This window comes from Lactuca saligna, chromosome 5 (genome assembly GCF_052625555.1).
Source record: "Lactuca saligna cultivar CGN05327 chromosome 5, ASM5262555v1, whole genome shotgun sequence".
In the NCBI taxonomy this organism is placed as follows: Eukaryota; Viridiplantae; Streptophyta; class Magnoliopsida; order Asterales; family Asteraceae; genus Lactuca; species Lactuca saligna.
The window spans coordinates 187,245,407-187,268,610 of NC_136421.1; the positions used below are offsets into that span (position 1 = coordinate 187,245,407).

At 33.0% G+C, this 23,204-nt stretch overlaps 1 protein-coding gene across 3 annotated transcripts; it reads left to right on the top strand.

The window, feature by feature from the left end:
• The first annotated feature begins 2,305 nt into the window (after positions 1-2,305).
• LOC144997966 (110 kDa U5 small nuclear ribonucleoprotein component CLO) lies at positions 2,306-8,422 on the top strand. 3 transcript variants are annotated; one of them, XM_078957820.1, is made up of 11 exons: positions 2,306-2,436; positions 2,899-3,660; positions 3,778-3,846; positions 3,962-5,158; positions 6,043-6,141; positions 6,237-6,395; positions 6,474-6,559; positions 6,761-6,959; positions 7,557-7,667; positions 7,757-7,963; positions 8,036-8,422. In XM_078957820.1, the coding sequence occupies exons 2-11, from the start codon at positions 2,917-2,919 to the stop codon at positions 8,132-8,134; spliced, it is 2,970 nt and encodes a 989-aa protein (XP_078813946.1). In that variant the 5' UTR covers positions 2,306-2,436; positions 2,899-2,916; the 3' UTR covers positions 8,135-8,422. The 3 variants fall into 3 exon arrangements, with proteins under 3 accessions (XP_078813946.1, XP_078813947.1, XP_078813945.1); XM_078957821.1 differs by having other exon boundaries at positions 2,913-3,660; XM_078957819.1 differs by having other exon boundaries at positions 2,916-3,660.
• The last annotated feature ends 14,782 nt before the right edge of the window (positions 8,423-23,204 follow it).

Consider the following 23,204-nt stretch of genomic DNA (forward strand, 5'->3'; position numbering starts at 1 on the left):
TACACAGATTTTAACCTATAAATGGATCTTAAAGTTATATTATGTTCTATAGGGCATAATTATATTAAATGTCCTAACCTACATATCATATATCAAATATTAAAATAAAAGTATATATTAATTTAAAATAATTAGTATAACAATCTAAAAAACTTATATCTTATTAATTTCAATGAACGTATCTGCAATCATGAGGTTTTTCTAATGTGATATGGTAATAAATCAAAAGTAAGCAATGTCCATTTGCTGAACATATGAAAATAATGGTTTTGCCAACACATCTAGCAAATAGAGTTGTTGAAGCATCTATAACAGTCTTCATGATTATGCAAATAATGAAATTAAAGAATATTGGTGAAGATAATAACAAATTAAAGTTGGTTAACAAATATAGAGATATAATTGGAAAACATGTGTCGTGATTTTATATTAAATAAAAATATATATCAAAAATAGATTAATTAAATCCATTTTAATAAGATTAAATTAAATGATTGTTTCTAAATTGATAAGGGTACATGATTTTGAAAAGATTTAAAGATAATATTTACTTATTAAACAATTAATCATAAATGTCTACATTCTATATATTGAAACATGATAAATATACATATAATTGTTTTGGAAAATGTTTATGATTGACGGTATAATTGGAATGATAATCTGCATAAATAAGAATATAAGATTCATTAAAGAAATTAAAATTTGTAGAGTGTGTTCTCATGTTGACAATTATACCCTTGGTCATAAGGAAATTACATTTAAACTTAAAACAAATTGACAATAATAGACTTGGTACACATAGTTTGTTATTTATACTTAAAACAAATTGATAATAATAGACTTGGTCAACATAGTTTGTTAGGAACAATAACAAAATTATTGTTATAAAATCTTGTTTGTGGAATAACAAACTTAGTAGTGTAAGCTAAAGATTATGAAGATTACCTTTAAACTTAAAACAAATTTAAAATAATAGATTTAATCAACATAGTTTGTTATTTAAACTTAAAACAAATTGACAATAATAGACTTGGTCACCATAGTTTGTTACGAACAATAATAAAAAGTTATTGTTATAAAATCTTGTTTGTGTAATAACAAACTCAGTGGCTTAAACCAAAGATTAAGGGATCGAGAAGTAACTTTTTGGCCAAAGTCTAACCTGTAAAGTCAAATATTGGGATCCTATTGCAAACTTGCAAAGTAGGATGATATAATGTGTATATACTTTTAAAAAATAGTTGAAATATAACTGTATCATGCTGCAAACCAGAACTAATCAATATGATTCCAAACAAAATTTTATTTTAATTAGGGTAAGGATCCTAAATGTTGACGAATTATAAGAAAGTTTGATAGTAGAAATCAAAATTAGTACCTCCAAATCAGTAAGATTGCAATGATGGATGAAAACAGAAAATTATTTTAGCTAAACTAAAAACAGGTCAAATAAATTAAACGTTATTGAACCATATTTGAATTCAGAAAACCTTTTAAATATAATTTCTAGAGAAAACTCAAATTTTATTATAATTACATTTATCCTAAAATAGTAAAATCTACGCGTAAGAAAAAAAAGGTGTCTTCAACCCTCCTTTCCTTGATTGTTCAACGAGTCCAGGCCTACCTATTTTATCACTTCAAAATCGTGTGGATATTTAAGGGAGGCCCATTGGACCTTTATGCAATTTTAGTTAAAAGATGTACATTGCCTATCGGAATGGTGATAATTTGATTATAAAATTGGTCTTGGAAAATTCTTGTTTTTTCAGACAGGTTACAAACGATCTTGGACCACGTATTTTTCGGCCTGTTCTTCGTTTTTTCCATGTCTAGCAATTTTTTGTCTGTGTCTTTTTCGGTTCGGTTTAGATGTTTTTCAGTTTTTGGGTTTCAATTTAGGGTTACGTGAATAACACGAAAATGATAAATTAAGATTTACTAAAAATGATACATTAAATTTTAGTTAAAGAAATAAGGAAAAAATTGGATAATGTGTGTAAAAAAACATGTACTAATTAACACAAACATAATATGTATATAAACTTTGACTTTGTTTCTTTATGAAACTGGTATCAGGTTAGTTTTTAATCGATCTTGGGTCGGTCCGGTCTTGTAACGGTCCTTTTTTTTTTGGACCAGTTAAGAGGGTCTTGATCCGGTCTCGTCTAGACAGGTTTGTTTTTGGTCTTCTTTTAGACCAATCCAAAAATATTTAAATAAAGTATAGGGTTTAAAGTGGAATTATTCGAAAGATTAGGCGGCGAAATTGAAACCTATTAAATTAGACCACACCGCCTTTAGAATTCGTAGCGAAGGGTGAAATCTGAACCCTTCTCCCACACTATCACGCAGAGTTTAAACCCTTCTGTCGTTAACCTCTGAAACCCTTCCTCCGACCCTCCACTCGCAGTTTCTCCGGCAACGCTTCAGGTTAGCTTTCTTTCTACCTTGAAGTTTAAACATACATTTTCTGCTCATTGTTACGGTTTTGTATTTGTTTACTTAAAGTATATGCATCGAGCAAAACCTAAATAGGTAAACTTTATTAACAGTTTAGTTACTGGTAGGTCGTGTTTCTTTTCATTCTTTATGCAACTGCTCGATTTACGCTGTGAAATCTAGTGTATATTTTGGTTTTTTTTCAGTAACTTGTGTATGTCTATAATCGAAACAATATTATCCCTCGGTCCCAAAGAGAAAGGTCGTGGAGGTTTAGCGGATTAGTTTTTAAGCTTACTTTTAAATTGATTGGAGTCTGCAATTTTGACAAATAGTTGTGAATCTTTATAATGGGAATTAAAAGAATGTTAGCATTGTAAGTAAGAAATTTCACAAAAAAAGCACATAACATGTGTCAGTAGCTAGGTACTGATGTATCCTGAAATTGTTTAGTTTTTTGGTGATAGCAGGATGGATGACAGCTTGTATGATGAGTTTGGAAACTACATTGGACCTGAAATCGAGTCTGATCAAGAGAGTGATAGAGAAGATGAAGATGAAGATCTCCAAGAAAAGCCTGAAGACGAGAGGGCCGATTCTGATGAAGAGAATGGAACTGCTGGACCCAATGGATGGATGACAACTGGCGATGATGTTGATATGGAGAATCAGATTGTTCTTGCAGAGGACAAAAAGTATTACCCTACTGCAGAAGAAGTCTATGGTGAAGATGTGGAAACACTAGTAATGGATGAAGATGAACAACCCCTTGAGCTACCTATAATCAAACCAGTAAGAGACATTAAGTTTGAAGTTGGTGTTAAAGATTCATCCACCTATGTGTCAACCCAATTTCTCTTAGGCCTTTCATCAAATCCCACTTTGGTTAGGAATGTTGCTTTGGTAGGACACTTACAACATGGGAAAACTGTTTTCATGGATATGTTAGTTGAGCAAACACACCATATTTCAACTTTTGATCAAAACAGTGAAAAACACATGAGATACACTGATACAAGGGTAGATGAACAAGAGAGAAGGATATCAATTAAAGCAGTTCCCATGTCACTTGTTCTTGAAGACAGCAATTCAAAATCCTACATGTGTAATATCATGGATACCCCTGGACATGTTAACTTTTCTGATGAAATGACTGCTGCTCTTAGGCTTGCTGATGGGGCAGTTTTGATTGTAGATGCTGCTGAAGGCGTCATGGTAAGTCATCTGTTACAACATTTCTTTGATCTTTACATAAATATATAAACTTTTTACATCCATAAACTCATAAACATGAAATTTTTGGTATTCTTTAACATTGATGATTATCAACAGGTGAATACAGAGAGAGCAATCAGGCATGCAATTCAAGAACGCTTACCTATTGTAGTTGTGATAAACAAGGTATTCTTTTTAATTTTTTACTTTATACTTAACGTATAATAGCAATATACTTGCATTTATTTACTCATAATAGTAACATACATTTCTGAAATTCCAATTCTACCCCTTGATATAGGTCGACAGATTAATAACAGAGCTCAAACTACCACCTAGAGACGCCTACCATAAACTAAGACACACAATCGAAGTCATCAACAACCACATCACAGCAGTCTCATCGACAGCTGGCAACGTCCAGGTCATCGACCCGACAGCTGGCAACCTCTGTTTCGCTAGTGGAAGTGCAGGCTGGTGTTTCACTCTCCAATCATTCGCCAAATTATATGTCAAACTTCACGGAATCCCATTCGATGCCAACAAATTCGCCTCAAGACTTTGGGGAGATTACTATTACGACCCTGCCACTCGGGCTTTCAAAAAGAAACAAGCCGCAAGTGCAGGGGCAGAACGGTCATTTGTCCAGTTCATTTTAGAACCACTTTACAAGATCTACAGTCAAGTAATCGGTGAACATAAAAAGAGTGTGGAGACAACTTTAGCTGAACTTGGTGTCACTTTAAGCAATGCTGCATATAAATCAAATGTAAGACCCTTACTTAGATTAGCTTGTAGTTCAGTTTTTGGATCAGCTACTGGATTTACAGACATGTTGGTCAACCACATCCCTTCTGCTAAACAAGCTGCCCCTCGAAAGGTTGACCATATTTACACTGGAGTCAAAGATTCAAGAATTTATAAAGCCATGGAAAGTTGTGACCCATCTGGTCCACTCATGGTCAACATTACTAAACTCTATCCCAAATCAGATTGTAGTGTTTTTGATGCATTTGGTAGGGTTTATAGTGGGGAACTTCACACAGGGCAAACTGTTCGTGTTCTTGGAGAAGGGTATTCACCAGATGATGAAGAAGATATGACTGTGAAAGAAGTGACAAAATTATGGGTGTATCAAGCGCGATATAGGATACCCATTAATAAAGCGCCACCTGGCTCGTGGGTTTTGATTGAAGGTGTTGATGCTTCGATTATGAAAACTGCTACACTTTGTAATGTGGAATATGATGAGGATGTGTGTATTTTTAGAGCTCTTCAGTTTAATACACTTCCTGTGGTGAAAACAGCTACTGAGCCTTTGAATCCAAGTGAGTTGCCTAAAATGGTGGAGGGGTTGAGGAAGATTAGTAAGAGTTATCCACTTGCAATTACTAAAGTTGAGGAGTCTGGTGAACATACGATTTTGGGGACTGGAGAGTTGTATCTTGATTCGATTATGAAAGATCTCAGGGAATTGTATTCAGAAGTTGAAGTTAAGGTAATTTGATTATTTTTAATTTTCTAATATTTGGTTTATACTTTTTTTTAGTGTTATATTTTGGGAAAGGAATGGAATGGTTTATTTCATTGGAATGAAAAAAAGTGTCTGTTTTGTTTTATGGAATGGAATGGAAGTGGATCATTCTTGAAGGAATGTGCTTCTTTCCATTTTCATAATTGAATGTGATCGATTTTTGTTAATGTAATCTTTGATGATATAAAACCTTTTTAATAATTTACGATTTTGATTAAATTTACAGTTTTGTTTTCTAAGAATAACTTGGAATATACTTTTTATTATAGTTTTATTTGGGTTTTAACGAGTATTTATTATGTTTCTTTTTTAATTTTGTAAATAAGAAATGTGTTAATTGTAATCAAATAAAGTATACATTTATTATGTTTCTTTTTTCATTCCATTGTGGGATGGAATGAAAAAAATGTAATATAATCCATTTTTCTTTAATTAATGTTAATGGCACAAATCTCTTACGAAAAAACTTTTACAATTTTACTTATATTACTATTTTATTTTCTAATACTTTCTATCATGATTTTAGTTGCACTCTAATGAGCATTTATCTTTTTTTTTTTTTTTTTTTTTTTTGTAAATAAAAAATTCATTCATATTAATTAAGTAATACTTAGAGTAGAGTTAAAGCTATGAATTGTATTTACATGTGGTTTTAAAATATATACATGGTATTTACATATAACATAAAAATTCATTTGAAAATCCATTCCATTTGAACAGTTCTACCAAACATGATCATGGAATATAATGACTCATTCCATTACATTTTTCTAATTCCATTCCATTCTTTTGTCATTCCATTACATCCAATCCAAACAAATCCTTACTTATTTCTATGTATCAAACAGGTGGCAGATCCAGTTGTTTCATTCTGTGAAACAGTGGTGGAGTCTTCATCAATGAAATGCTTTGCTGAAACTCCTAACAAGAAAAACAAAATTACCATGGTACGTAAGCTATACACCCTTTCTTTGGAATTATCTTTTTTCTCTCTCTTTTTTTTAATAAAAAAATTGTATCTAATATTATTTTTATTGTTTAGATTGCTGAGCCATTGGAGAGAGGACTTGCAGAAGATATTGAGAATGGTATTGTAAGTGTGGACTGGCCTAGAAAGAAATTAGGAGACTTTTTTCAAACCAAATATGATTGGGATCTTCTTGCTGCAAGATCTATATGGGCCTTTGGACCCGATAAACAGGTACAAAAATATAAACCAAATAGCCAAATATATTATTTCATATTTTTTATTTTAAATTACGTTTTAATCATGTTACAGGGTCCTAATATATTATTGGACGATACCCTCTCGAGTGAAGTTGACAAAAGCTTGTTGAATGCTGTAAAGGATTCCATTGTTCAAGGGTAAGTTGGTCTTTTTATCTTTTATCTGTTAGCAATACAATCTTGTGATAATGTGAATGATTGATAAGGAAAGTAGAAATAATATCATTTTGTAACAGAAGAGAAAGTTAAGTTACATAAGGTTTTTGGAATGAATGGAATATTGAACCTTAGTTTGTTTCGAGACTTTAGTACTAATATATAATAATATAAACATAACAGGTTCCAGTGGGGTGCACGTGAGGGCCCACTTTGTGATGAGCCAATCCGTAATGTTAAATTCAAAATAGTAGATGCGAGAATTGCACCAGAGCCATTACACCGTGGAACCGGTCAAATCATTCCAACAGCTCGACGTGTCGCCTATTCAGCTTTTCTTATGGCAACACCACGCCTTATGGAGCCTGTCTATTATGTTGAGGTAATAATACCTATAAATATTATATTTGCATTTTATCTAGCTAAATATTCTAGAAATTTTAAATAAACTTCAGCATTTAGGCCTATTTTATTAATTACTTATGACATGACAAGACAAAACAAGTTGTACTACTGCATTTGGCATGTATTGCACTAGGACTGATGTCAAAAGGACAAAAATTCTCAAAGGTGGGACAGAGACTCGTTCTCGATTTCTCATCTGTGCAAAAAGACGTAAATGCCCTTCTCGTCCCTCATCATTGTCTAAATAAATATCCCTAGAAAGCTTGTCCTATCCCGTGTAACAAACGCAGCCAGCCTTAGGCTGCTTTTATTTACCTGGACGGGACCGGAGGAGCTTTTTAGGGATATTTTAGACGATGACGATTTACGTCTTTTTGCACAGATGAGAGATCGAGAGCGAGTCTCTGTCCCACCTTTGAGAATTTTTGTCCTTTTGACATCAGTCATAGTCCAATGCATGCCAAATGCAGTAGTACAACCTGTTTTATCTTGTCATGTCCTTCCTACATAACAGATGGGCCCACATAGGATATATTTGCTTTTCCCTATATTTAAATTTAAATTTAAATTTCAGATTCAAACACCTATAGATTGTGTTCCTGCTATATACACGGTGTTATCTCGTAGACGTGGACATATAACTGCTGATGTACCCCAACCAGGAACTCCAGCCTATATAGTGAAGGTCAGTATTTTAAATCTACAATGATAACAATTGGTTCTATCTTGTTTCTTCTAACTTCAACTTAATATATATTATTTTTGAATTTTCAGGCGTTTTTACCTGTAATCGAGTCATTTGGTTTTGAGACAGACTTAAGGTATCATACCCAAGGTCAAGCATTTGCCCTTTCAGCTTTCGATCACTGGGCAATTGTTCCTGGTGATCCACTCGACAAAAGCATTGTGTTAAGACCACTGGAGCCTGCACCCATTCAGTACCTTGCACGTGAATTTATGGTCAAAACAAGGCGTAGGAAGGTATTTTATTTTTGTTTAAAAGACCAAAATACCCCTATATATATTAAAATATATATATATTTTTTTTGATAGGGAATGAGCGAGGATGTGAGCATCAATAAGTTCTTTGATGAGGCTATGGTGGTGGAGCTTGCCCAACAGGCGGCTGATCTGCACCTTCAGATGATCTAGTGGCAAAAGAAAGATGTTGAACTTTTATCAATGAAATAACATGCGTATATCTGCCTAGTGATAAAAGGAGGCATTTCAATAGTAGTGATGGAATTATTGACTGATGGGATTTGATACTATGGGTATGATATGCTATTTTTTTAGCGGTTTTGGTCATAGTTATTGATGAATTGAATTTTTTGTACCGAGTAAATTGTAATTCATTTATCGGCAAATTGAGTTTTTGTATGATGTGTGGCTACTGACTAGTTCTAGTTATTAATCTTTAATCAAAAGAAGTTACACTTATATTTTTTTACCAAATCGATGATGCTTAAATCACATCACTTAACATTTGATAATACCTAAATTGTTTGTTTGTCATGTTTTCTGAATTTTGAATTAAAATTCTTATTTTCTTTGATCTTCTTTGGTGACGTTAATTAAATTTCTAATAGACAAAATTGCAAAAATGGTCTTGTGGTATGTATTTTTTTGGGGTTTTAGTCCAAATCACGACTTTTTTGGATTTGTGGTCATTTTGGACTAGTTTGTATGTAAAAATGTCCCTCCGAAAATTGAAATTGAAATGACTAAATTGACCTCTTAATATATTTTTTATATTTTTTTCTATTTAATTTGATGTTTTATTGATAATAAAGTGGGGCCCACACCCCATTCTCTCTCTCTCTCTCCTGAACACACAATCGTTTATCTTGTTCTTCAAAATACACAAGTTCTTCAACACATACACACATAAAATTTGGAAAATGATTCACATGGGTTTATATTTTTGGGCAGGAATTATTTTTCGTTTCGTATTTGGAAATCAATTTATAGATTTACACTTTAACACATACGAACAATCGAAAGGGAGTGCGTCTTCATCTGATCGGGGGAAGAGGAAACAAATCGGCAGCAACATTGACATCGGAGTGGCTGATGAAATCGCGAGGAGGGGCGGACATCGACCTCCGGTAACGATTAGTGAAGGAAAAGAGGCGGCGACTTCCCTTGGCTGTTTTTCTGATCTGACGAAAATCACAAACGGAAATGGCAGGAGTGGCAATTCTCAGGTGGTGTTTGGTTTGTTCCGTTCGACAAGAAGGAGGAGTCGAGTCCTCGTTGCCGGAAACAAATAGGGGGGGGGGGGGGTGAAGGCTGTAATGGAAAACAATTCTAGTGGGGTGTCGGAGGTGCTTACTTGACGAATGGAAGAGACGGGGTAGAGGTGGCAGTTGGTGTCTCCGACGAGCCCTTCGTGGCTTGTTCTTCATCTTTGGCAGCTTTCAGAGCGACGGAGAAAGTACCCATGTAGAAGATGGTGTTGGGGTTATTAGTTGACAAGAGAAAAAGGTAGAGGAGGGCTGCTGCACTTTTCCGACGGCCGGTTTCCACCTCTGGTGGTGGTTCAACGAGAGAGAGAGAGAGAGAGAGAGAGAGAGAGAGGGAGGGAGAGGGAGTTTTCTTAATTTTTTTAATTGTAAAAATAGATAAAAAAAAAATGAAAGAAAAATGAAAAAGAAATACTTCAAGGGTATTTTAGTCTTTTCAGTTTTTCGAGGGACCAAAATTACAAGCAAATCAGCTCATAAGGATCACCAATCCAAAAAAGTCGAGGTTTGGACTAAAACCCCAAAAAATGCATATCACAGGACATTTTTGCAATTTTGTCTTTCTAATATTGTTTGGTTTATCTTTTGAGGTGACCGCCTTTTCTTTTTGTTTTGTTGTTTTTTACTTTGGAAAATTAATAATCTAACCAAATTCAACCAAATTCATTAATGATTTCTCACTTTTTAACGAAAAATTAGGATTTGTTTTAAACTAGCCTACGAAACCGTAGGTGGTTAAAATGACCTACTGTTTTGATTTTAGTATATAATTTTATTTTTTCATTTTTCACTACGAAACTGTCGACGAAAAAATGGTCTATTGTTTTCTCTGAGAAGTCTACTGTTTCCCAAAGAGTAGATTAAAAATAATATACTGTTTCGTCCAAAAGCGGTTTTGTTTTTTTGTTTGTTTGTTTGTTTGTTTTTTTTTTTTTTAAGATTAAAAAATACACTCACTTTTACTCTAAAAGAGATTTTTCTTTTAATATATAGTAGGTACGATATAATAGTCAAAATACATGAATTAGTAGTCACATACCCAAAAAAAACCCAAAACCGTAGGTTTTTAGACGAAACAGTAGATCATTTTTAATCTACTCTTTGGGAAACAGTAGATTTTTCAGAGGAAACAATAGACCATTTTTTCGTCTACAGTTTCATAGTGAAAAATGAAAAAAAAAATCTTTATATACTAAAATCAAAACAGTAGGTAAATGGGCGAAACAGTAGGCCATTTTAACCACCTACGGTTTCGTGGGCTAGTTTAGGACAAATCCAAATTTTTGGCTAAAAATTGTTAATCACTTCCTTAATTTTGCTAGATTAGTAATTGCCCATTTTTCTTTGTTATGGACGAATTTCAACTTTATCATCTTTAATGATGAACAGGAAATTAGAAATGATTTGTGGTTTTTATCGACATAATGTGTATTTTGATATTTTCTTTAGACATACAAGAAGATACAAACCTCGGCCAAAATCACTTTTACACTCTTCCATTATTAGATATATAATGGAATTATCACTTTTACACTCTTCCATTATGTATATAATGGAAGTGTATAATGTTAGACCTGAATAATTATATAAACAGGGTTGAATAGTGTCAGCAGTCACCAGATGAACATATATGACCACAGGGGCCGAATGGTGTCAGGATTTGAACTTAAGTATTTAATTGTTTTATTTAAAAATCATTAAACATGGTATTATAGAATTTCAAAATTTTAAAATTCGTATCAACATTGATTGCAGATTTGTAGGATTAATTAGGATCTTTAATTGATGTTTTGTTTATTATTCTACTAGTTTATAATCCGTGAAACCACAGTTATAAAATTAATTAAACTTTCATAGTAAAAACTCAAAACTATTAATTAATTATTTTAAATAAATTATTAATTAAGAGATATATTTTTAATTATATAAATTATAATCGTTGATTTAAATAAAAATTCATAAAATTATATCATCTTATAATCTTTATTAATTTAATTTAATTTTTTTATTGTAAATTAATTTAATGTAATTAGAGTGAGAAAATTAAAATTTAAAATAGAGAATCAATAGATTGACAAGTAACATAACATTAATTAGGAGACTTAATATGATGACATATGACAAAAGAAATAATCTTTTATTAGTATAACGAGATAAATAAGATATTATTATATATTAAAAAAACGTATTAAAACTACATATTAGAATATCCAAAATATAAATATTTATTCACAACATTTTTTAGAATTCTTTCTTTCGGGAAAAAAGAACTTCTCTAACAAGGGTTTCAGGCTAGCTTTCTCGTACTGTCAACCCCGTTGCAAACATGAGACTATGATTCATGACCTGGAGTTGTTGCAGACGAACCTCCAGGGCAACAGAGGCCGAGTAGTGTCAAGATTTGAACATGAGTCAATATGTTATTCACCATATCTTCCACTTATCTTACCATGTCACCATGATCCAAATAACATTTTTTAGAACTCTTAATTGGTGTTTTACTTATTATTCTATAAAAAGTATATTATATACTAAAAACATATGAAAAGTACATATTCATATTAGAATATCCAAAACATAACAATTTTATAAAACTTGAAGTGAATATACAAACTAACAAATTCCAATTAAAATTTCCATTAACAAGACAACTTTGTTAAATACAATTCCAACTAACAAATACATTGCATATGGTTTCTTGAATCATCGTTGCAAATTTGACATAACTTGAATCATGGTTACAAATTTGACACAATTTAACACTTTCTTTTTGATTCAATGATCTAGTAATTGTCTTCGTCTTCAAACTTTTCAATCTTTCATCTACAAAAGGTTGACATCAAACGTTAAAGATAAACACACGAATAAAGTAGGAAATAGTTATGAACCTTTATATGAAAAATAATATATTCAAATAAAATTGTGCTATCACAATAACAATGACATAAATTTTCTTCAGAGAATATTTATTATGGGGGTTATTAAATATGAATATAAACATATCAATATGAATAAATTCTCTTCTATTGAGAACATATAAAAATTAGTCATAAATAATATTTATGATGAAATGTTAATATTATTATAAACATAATCAAAGTAATATGCATATAGTAATATATTTTCTTCCATGATAAAATACAAAATGACAAGAAATATAATCAAATTAATACTCATATAAGAATTATATATAATTTTCAGTATATGCCGGCTAATAAAAATAATACTCGCATATTAATTAGAAAGAAAGGTATGTGGGTGGACATATGTGTCTAATATGGATTTTTAGTAAATCAAAATTAGAATTTTTTAAATGAAACAAATTTATAACTATGGTGATTATATACGTATTAGTCGAAACTCATTACATGGTTAACACTTTAAAAAGCAATATTTAACATTCTAACACAATATTTGAGTGATTATACATGGAAAAACGTAAATGTAAAAAGCTTGTCGAGCCAATCATTTTCAGATATGATAATATAAATCGATAACAATAAAGTCATTATACAGTACAAAGTCTTGTGGAAATATATTTGTTAGAAAATCATATAAAAATATCATTAAACACATTTACTTTAAAATATCAAATTCATGTGACCATAAAATCAGACTAATATTCTACTTTAAAATATCAACTCATAAACTTGGTGTCATTGTATAGTTAATATTCTATTTCACCAAAATCAGACTAATATTCTATTTCACTAATATCAAAGTGCAAACCATAATCCTATTTCCAAAAAAGATCAAGATACCTTAAATAAAATGTAAATAACCTTGATCACCAAAGGTAATGGTATGGAACATATTGAGAATTGTGACGAGTATATATATTGACTATAAATAATTGAGTAAATTACACCAAATGGTCGCTATGGTTTGAGGTAATATATGTGTTTAGTCTCTAATTTTTTTTTAACTCGGATCATCCCTATAATTTGTTTTTATTGGACGATTGGTCCATGTCTCAACTAAAAAGATTATTGTATCCTTATAAATATCTTTTTTTTAATTAATTCTATTATTTATGTATTTCTAGATAGGCCCACTTGACCCAACCCCAACCCTCGTTTCTTTCCCTTCCCCTCCTATCATGTGTCATGTTTGCCATTTTTGAAACCCGTGTAATACCAAGAAAATGAAATTAAAGCAAACCGATTAAATTGAGCTAACAACCAAAGAGTTTTGATGAAGAAAATTGTGTCTAGGTTTCCTCTCCTTTTTCTCACGGGTTCTTATCTCTATCTATCTCTCCAAACTCTCTCCGGGTGTGTTTGGGTTAGCTTTTTTATCGCAAAAGTGATTTTTAAGAAAAATGTTTATTAGCTTATGATTTTTAGAAAAAACGGATTTTAAAAAATGTTTGGATAAGAAAAACTGTTTTTTAGAAGTAAAATGACTAAAAACTAGGATTTTCCATCTTTTTGAAAGCTTTATTTTTTTCAATCCAAAAAGCTGTTTTAAAAAACGCTTTTTAAATACACAAACACTTTTTTAGCTTATTAAATTTTTAAAAAACAAAAAAGCTAATAAGCTATTTTCAAAACTATACCAAACACCTACTCAGATCGGTATGGTTAAAGAACATGTTTCCTCATCCCCTCCCTCCCCGTCTCTGATGGTAACAGTGACTCGAGCCATTGTATTCGCCAGGTTAAAGGTTAAATGTTGGTGAGTTGGGATTCGTCATCATCGACTCAAAGTTCATGAGCCGTACCCATTGTCATGAATCAATGGTGGATCAATCAGATTCAATGAATTCGAGTTTTTGGTAAATGGTTGATATCATCGGTGGTGGTGTTGTTGGACGGAGAAGACGACTAGTACAAGTGGTAGTGCTTGTTAAAGAATATGACCAATGCCCGGGTAAAGAAACCCATATTGTAATCACAGGGGTTACTGGTGGGGGTTATAGATTGATGAGAGGCGGCGACGGTATTTGGTGGTGGTTCCATCAAAGAGAGGAAGGAGATGGAGGAATGGTCTTCTTTTTTCAACGTAATTGTCTCCGATTGATTTCTTTGTGTGTGGGGGTTTTCTGATCAGAAAAATCAACGACGGCGATTTTGATTTAGATTATCAAATTTCTCATATGGTTACTAAAGTGGTTTAGTGGTTGCATCAGGTTTTTTTTGGATTTTTTCTGGTTTGAATTCTTTGAGCTCACTGGAGAAGACGATGTAGGTGGGGAGGGGATGGTGGTGTGTGGTCGGAGAACACAGAAAAAAAGGGAATGGAGAAAATCAGGTGGTGTAGTAATGTGGTTGTACATATGCTTCAGTTGGTTGTACATTGATTACATGTTGTAAGAACAAAAGCAGTGTGCTTGGACTATCTCCGACCCATCTCAAATTTTCCCCGAAGTAAAAAACATAGTAAATAGTGTTTCATCTCTAATCTTATTTCATTTTTTATCCTATTTTTTACTCCAAAAAATATATTCTTATAATATTTTATTTTTATAACTGATATACATTGTCAAATACACTCCTCTACTAATTAGATTTTAACAAATATATATATTATATTTTTTTATTACAAGAATATTACAAATTATATTATTATAAATAAAACGTTTAAATACAATAAATTCATATTAATTAATACTTTATTATAAATAATCTTATATTTATAATAATTATATCAAAATAACGATCATATATGATTACTATATTTTATAAATTATGTTATTATGTTTCAAGTCTTTAGTATATATTTAATTTTTTTATATGAATTCGATAAATAAATATTAAACTCTATATTTATGATTAATTAATATAAATTAGTATATAACATGATATTACAAATATTAAATATTGCATTTAAATTATAATTAGTAGACAAAAACAAACTAAAAATTTATAAAATAAAAATGAGAGAGACTAAAATTGGCAACCGAAACTTCAACTCCATTTTTGGAGATAAGAATAATATTCCCTCATATTTTATTTTCTGAGATATAAATAGTATTTGGGGAATACTATTCATATATCCAAAAATGGAGATGAAAATGAGGTAAGGTTGGAGGAGAACGGGGGAAGAAATGGGAAAAAAATAGAGTTTGGGGGTGGGTTGGAGATAGCCTTAGTGGCGGTGATGAGTTTTCCAGCAACCAAAGTTGGTGGTAGGAGAAGACGACTCCACCATGGAGAGGGTTAAGTTTACTTATTCAAGCTTAATAGGGGAAGGATTTTAAAACATGCTATTTGTAATTTGTTGTTGTTTTGAAGTTTTTTGAATTTTTTTTTACATTTTTAATGAAATATATTTGAAAGACCCTAACTTTTGTATGTATGAAAGACCCAAACTTTCATACTTGATAATATAGTTACTCCAAAACATGCTACTTGCATATTCATAAAAACAATATTTTACATTGATAAAGAGGTTACAAACTACTGGATACAAACAGATTATTTTAAAGTGTTATATATTACTTCCCATGATTCTATAGTTTTATACATATGGGAATGCAAAATACAATAGTTTCAAACTATTCATAAGCTTCTATCGATACAATAGTTTCAAACTATTCAAAAATCTTCTACCAGTATATAACTATATTGGATGCTTATCTCCTGCAATTTGTTAAACGTTGAGAGGGTAAGCGGTGACGCTTAGTGAGTTTAATAATAGATACGATATAATGTTATATCATATATATACTTCAATATGGCAGAAGCAAAGAGGAACAAGGAACAACAAGGGGATATGTGAATCATGTGACAAACTTTCCATATCAATCATTGATTTGATTCAAAGATATACAATCAATGAGATATAACAATTTCCATACTTGATATACATCAATAAAGCTTTGGCCCAAATGGCACAGAAGACATACAACTTCGGATTTAACATTTTGGTAGATTTCAGGCTTATAGCCCTGTCTAACCTTCTGCCAATACCATAGAATAAAAATCATTCTCTTACGGAGAAATGTTCTACATGGACAGAGGCTACATACCAGTACCAATGTGAATCTAAGTCCTTTCACTGATCACATGGTCAAAGGTATTTCTTTGCTATTAAAAATAGTGAATAAAAATAACACGGGAAAATAACCCGGAATAATAACACTGAAAAGCACGTAGCACATATAACACATAGCATACAATTGTTCCTATATATTAAACTCACCGTGAAATAACCGGGGCTAAAATATTAATTTAGACAACACTTTGGCTCTAAATATAACTTTATTCGTTGAAAACCGGAAGATTTATTGAAAACCGGGCTCTGTGAAGGTAGACTTTCAAAACCGAAAAGATAAATTTTTCGGGATTCTCGGGAGTCTCGGGACGTGTTTCGGGCTTTGGAATTAGTACCGGGGCTTTGGGGGGAGTGGAAGTAGAAGAAATATAAGTTTAGGGGTAAAAAGTGGCAAATTTCTAACATTTACCCGGGAGGTCTCGCACCCCTTATATAGGGCCGAGGTTCGGATCCAAAGCGAGGGGAAGAGGGCAGGTGGCTGCGAGGCTCGGACCAGCTGGCTACTTCAGCGAGGCTCGGGTGCGAGGGTCGGAACAGCTGGCTCGCAGACAGCAGCTTCGGATTGGACCTAACTTCGGTCCAATGGGCAGGCTCCACGTAGGTGCGAGGGTCATCCGAGGGGTGTCTCATGTGAAGGTGTCTGAAGCTTAGTGGATCGCGGACTTGGTCCAATCAGAAGGCGACACAGCAAACCTCGGTCCTATAAGAAGGCGACACGTGGAGGCTGCATGCGAGGGATGACGTGGCAGCATTATTCATGCGAAATTTCTCGAAAAATGTGCCAAATCTTGTAAAATCCATAACTTTCTCATACGGGCTCTGTTTTTGACGTTCTTTATATGCACGCGTAGGTAAAATTATGATCTACAACTTTCGTTTAGACTTCTTCGGCTAATTTTGACTTTATTTTTTAATATTATTATTTTTAACAGACCGGGACAGGAAAATCCGTTAAAAATTCATAACTTCTTCATCTGACATCCGTTTTCGTCAGACTTTTTACCGTTGTACTACTAATGAAGAGAAATTCAATTCTCGTTTAGGTTGTGTCGGCTAAAAATCACTCGATCTAAAATTCGAGTTTTTAGCTGTCTACTGCTAAGCTGAAACTTTGAAAAATCATAACTTCCTCATACGAAGTCAGATTTTGGCGTTCTTTTTATCGAAATTCTCGGTTTAACGAATACTACGACTTTAATTTAGATTACTAAGGCTAAAAAGTAGTTTATCAAAAAATCACTTTTATGTCATTCGGCGCCGTGCCCGTTTTGTCGCGGATCTTCGATTGGTCATAACTTCTTCGTTATAACTCGGATTTCGATGAGGTTTTCGCCTAAATGTTTCTAACAAGATTATCTACAACTTTCAATAATAAAATTTTACTTATTCCAAATTTTATATTTTCATTAAATTTCACTATTTGACATTTGATTGGAATCTCATAAGACTTCCAATACTTTCTGAATGATTCTAAGCATAGTTTTACTTCAATTCTAGTAAAAACAATTTTTTAGAACTCAACATTCAAATTCACATAATATTATTTACTTAAAACACAATTTCAAAACGTGTATGTTACAATATTTCATGTTTTGAGACGCACATCAAGTACTCGATAAAATGCCTGATACAAACACCACTGCGAGTTTAATTTGTTTGGGACTTTATAATGTTTTACTATTCAATTTATACAAAATCCTTCTTCAATTGTGATCTTGAAGGTAGTTTCTAATTTATAGTTGCTGAATGAAACTTTTCTTTACTTGGTTTCCTACTTTGTACAAGAGAGAATCTATCGGCTACATACCTGGTATTTGATTATTTATTTATTATTATTTTTTTTAATATTTAGCACTTACTGAGTGTTAATCAACAATTCACACCTAAAATAATGGTAATATTGCTTAATTGATTTTTGAAAGATATTTTCCAAATGTGATTTTGGTCCTTCTATTAAAGCTTAATCAAGTTAGAGCAAATAACAGTTCTTTTCTTTCCCCCTGTTTTTGGTGTATTTTAATAGCAACAATGTTGAATATTTTGCGATGTAATTAAGAGCAAAGAGCTGCTTAGCATATCTTTACAATTTTTTGTTATGGAAAGTTCCAACATTGTTCCTGCATATAACCAATTTAGTGTTCTGTACTTCTGTTTACACTTAGCTTTGTACTCGACAGTTCCAATAAACCATCATTGTAGGAAAATGTTATGATATTTACTCAAAGTGGAGAAGTAGAAGCAATTCAAGGCAAGTCATGTTAATGTGTACACATATTTTCTCCTTTGATCTATTAATTATGTAGAAAGTATTTGTCTTCTTGCATTAATTTCATTACTTTTTGAAAGATAAATTTAGGTTTTGCTCCTTCTTGATCTTGAGACTCTGCCAATTGTTGAAGGTCATCACTAGCCCGATAGAATCTTGTCATTGTCTAGAAGAAGTTAGCATGTTCTAGAATGATCTAGAAGATTCTAGAACATTATGGAAGACTATGGAAGACTCTGGAATATACCGGAAGAGTCTAGAATACTCTAGAACGACATGGAAGACCCTGGAAGGTTATGGATCATTCTAGAAGACACTGGAGCAACCTAGACTTCTCCAGAACATGGAAGAACGTTCTAGAAACATATGGAAGGATGTAGAGTATGTTAGATAGTTCTAGAGTTATCTAGTATGTAGTAAGTGTATGCTAGTATCTAGAACCATCCTAAGAGGCCTATAAATAGGTATGGAGCTCATTTGCTCCAAACCATCCAAGAAAGCCTCAAAGAAAGCAAAGTGTGTAGTAGTCTCACAAAGTGTAAGTTCTTCTTAAGTGTCATAATAAAAGTCTTGTTGTTTCCCATATAAAAGAGTCGTGTTCAACAATCTGGTATCAGAGCAAAGTTTCTTGATAGTGAGAACGAGTGATTCTCGTTGTATCGTGAGTAGTTTGTGACTCTGCAAGTTTAGTATCGAAACTAGCTTGTTTGGTATTACCGAGGTACTGCCAACACGATGGGTGATCTCCAAGTCGTCGGAGGAATCAAGAAACTCTACAACAACAACTACAAAACGTGGGAAACATGTATGAAGTCCTACTTACAAGGACAAGATCTATGGGAGGTCGTTGGTGGAAGCGAAACTACACCACCAGAGGAAGACGTTAATGGTGCTTTGCGTAGATGGAAAATCAAAGCAGGCAAAGCAATGTTTGCCTTGAAGACCACAATCGAAGAAGAGATGTTGGAGCATATTCGGGATGAGAACACCCCGAAAGAAGCTTGGGACACGTTTGTGACGCTTTTCTCAAAGAAGAATGATACGAGACTACAACTTTTGGAGAACGAGCTATTATCAATCTCACAACGTGACATGACGATTGCTCAATATTTCCACAAGGTCAAGTCGATATGTCGGGAGATTACTGAACTAGATCCGCAATCCGTCATTGCAGAAGCTCGAATGAAGAGGATCATTATCCATGGACTAAGGCCGGAATATAGAAGCTTTGTTACTGCTGTACAAGGATGGCCCGTTCAACCATCACTTGTAGAGTTTGAAAATTTGTTGGCCAGCCAAGAAGCTATGGCTAAGCGAATGGGAGGCATCACGCTGAAGAGTGAAGAAGAAGCACTCTACACAAGTAAAAGTCGGAGGAATTTCAAGCCACCTTCTAAAGAAGGATACAAAAATGCTGACAAAGGGAAGAGTCAGCCAAGAACCTCACAACCATGGAGATCTCAAAAGACCGAAAATAAGAGTTCTCGGGGGAGGAGGTTCGAAGGCAACTGCAACAATTGTGGAAAGTGGGGCCACATGTCCAAGGATTGTTGGTCAAAGAAAAAGTCTGTGGAAAGCAATGTAGTAAACTCCAAAAAGGAAGTAGATGATGAATGGGATGCTGAGGTACTATGTGCTATTGAAGAGAATAAGACTACAAGAGGAAGGCTAATGTTCGTGGATGCCAGGGTAAATGGAGGATACACCAAGGCATTGGTAGATACAGGTGCATCCCATAATTTCCTTGCTAAAGATGAAGCTAAAAAGTTGGGCATCAAATACACCAAAAATCCAGGCCGGTTGAAAGTCGTCAACTCTTTATCCAAGCCTATCATTGGTGTTGCATATGGAGTACCTCTTAAGATAGCAGAATGGGAAGGAACCATAGACTTGACAGTGGTGCATATGGATGACTATCGTATGGTATTGGGAATGGATTTCCTAGACAACGTACGACCCTGGTCATTTGAGAGAGATGATACCATGCGTATCACTAAGGGTTCAATAATTCACATTGTACCCTTGAAGAGAAATATGATTGGATCCCGAATGCTATCAACTATGAAACTCGACAAAGGTATCAAGAAGAGCGAGACAAAGTTTATGACAACCTTGAAGGAGGAAGACGTTCATTCGAAGATGGATACTCCAAAGGAGAATAATAACATGACATCACCAGAGTTGCATAAAAAGTCTCATCTTAGACGAAAAATGGAACATGTGATGGAGAAACTGGATAAGGCGAAAAAGAAGAAAAACACATTAATTCGTAAGAGCAAAGTAGAATTTCTCAACAGAGCAACATCTAAACGAGATGAGCAGATCAATAAGGGATCACGTCATAACATGTTAATATTGTGGGAATTTTCCAAGGCTTGTAAAAGGGACAACTCACATGCTTACAAGTTTCTCAAAGGGAGGCATAAGAAACTACACAAGATAGTTCAACAAAGTCAGGAACAATATTATGCTGCTAGAAAATGCAACCACGAATGTTGTTGTCAACTACGAAAACAATACACGAAGCAACGACTGCAACAAGTAAGAAAAAACCAAGCATGTGGAAGAGAAAAAGTTCTCAAGGAAGAAGTCAATATGCGACAGATCAAGACTGATAAACAAATAGCAGAATTATTCACCGAAGGGCTGAGTAAAGGAAAAAGTGAAGATTTAGATGTCAGCTCAACATGATACGAAGAATGGGGGCTAGTGCTGAGGGGGAGTGTTGAAGGTCATCACTAGCCCGATAGAATCTTGTCATTGTCTAGAAGAAGTTAGCATGTTCTAGAATGATCTAGAAGATTCTAGAACATTATGGAAGACTATGGAAGACTCTGGAATATACCGGAAGAGTCTAGAATACTCTAGAACGACATGGAAGACCCTGGAAGGTTATGGATCATTCTAGAAGACACTGGAGCAACCTAGACTTCTCCAGAACATGGAAGAACGTTCTAGAAACATATGGAAGGATGTAGAGTATGTTAGATAGTTCTAGAGTTATCTAGTATGTAGTAAGTGTATGCTAGTATCTAGAACCATCCTAAGAGGCCTATAAATAGGTATGGAGCTCATTTGCTCCAAACCATCCAAGAAAGCCTCAAAGAAAGCAAAGTGTGTAGTAGTCTCACAAAGTGTAAGTTCTTCTTAAGTGTCATAATAAAAGTCTTGTTGTTTCCCATATAAAAGAGTCGTGTTCAACATTTAGCAAATAGGAGTATTTTGTCATCCCAACTTGTATATTCAAAGATGTAAGGGTATGATGATAATTTTTATTAATCGATAACAATTGGTTTCTTAACTTAGCCTACTTATGGGACAAAAATGTTAAGAAACGGTACTAAAATTAAATTGTTTTTTCTTTATTGTTTAGAACACTTATATTTGACATAATAGTTCTCATGCTATTGTATAGTCCATAATTATCTATTTTTGTTGTTTTATTTGCTCTTCAACTTCAAGTTTAGTATTGCCATAGTAAATGACTTTAAAAGTATATGAGGAAAAAGAAAAATGGGGCTTTAGGTAATTCTTTACGCTTGAAATTTTCATTTTTATTTATCTGCTTTTAGTTTAATATAATATAAATTATGATGATTTTGACCTTGCTATGTTATGCAAATAGAAATGTAGTTTGGTTGATGTTGATGTTGCTATTTGATAATTTGATATAGGTTGGTGTCAATGGGTATTTCATGCGTGGTTCTCTTTCTATTGCAAGTTCCATTTTAGTCCCTTAGGTTGATGCTGGTGTTGCATTTTACGGATGTCCTCCTAATGACCTTGCACATCTACCAACATTAAAGTATTTGTACAGCCTTATTTTGGTGAAGTTCATAGTATTGTTGTATTTTCATGTATTAAGGTGTGATGAATGAATGACCATATTTTAAATCAAATTTTATAAAAAGCAAAGCATATTATAAATCAACTTTTACTTTGAAAACAAATTTGATATAAAGCAAAGCATATTTGAATGTAAAAAAGATCATTTTCTTCATTTTGAATATGCAAGTTAACATTCCACTCAGAAAGATGTATTTTTTTTTTTTATTTTACTCGATTTATATAACTCCCAAAAAGATCATATGATTAATATATACATCTTTTTGTATGAACAATACCGCTTCCCTCTAGGTAAGCTTTTACATAAGCTTTCAGTCACACCCGCTCTCTCTCTTTCTCTAATATATTTAGAAAAATAAAGTGTTAATTATCAAATGACATTCTTTTATTTTTTTTTTCCAGGTCAAATACATTTTTTTAATCATATCACATGCTTTTGGTTTCAATGACAAGAACACTAGGTTATGCAAATGACTTTGAAAATAAGGTAAAGAAGATGTATATATGTAATATGTTGGGTTCTAATTTCTATGTCATTGTTACTGCTACTGTTGCAAACCCCCCACCCCCACACACATACACACACATAACAGTAGCAAACATTTCATCCAACACCTAACATACACATACAATTTTCTTGCTTCTCATCTTAATTTGTTTTCAAATATGTAGCAGCGTGTAGTTTCTTCCTTGGAGACCTTGAGAAGATGTACTTTCTTATATTGCCTTTGAATCTATGAATAATTTTAGGGCATATCAAATCATCAATGATACTTGTTTATGGATGACATTGCTATAATTGGTTACAGATTTTTCGAAGTAGAATGTTGCATAGGAAGAAATTGAATGCTATAATTTAATGAAG

Bases quoted from the DNA above. Each gene is read 5' to 3' on its own strand.
- LOC144997966 (XM_078957820.1), top strand. From the start codon at position 2,917: ATGGATGACAGCTTGTATGATGAGTTTGGAAACTACATTGGACCTGAA. The intron at 6,142-6,236 runs GTACGTAAGCTA...TTTATTGTTTAG, and splicing joins AGAAAAACAAAATTACCATG to ATTGCTGAGCCATTGGAGAG. The intron at 7,964-8,035 runs GTATTTTATTTT...TTTTTTTGATAG, and splicing joins TCAAAACAAGGCGTAGGAAG to GGAATGAGCGAGGATGTGAG.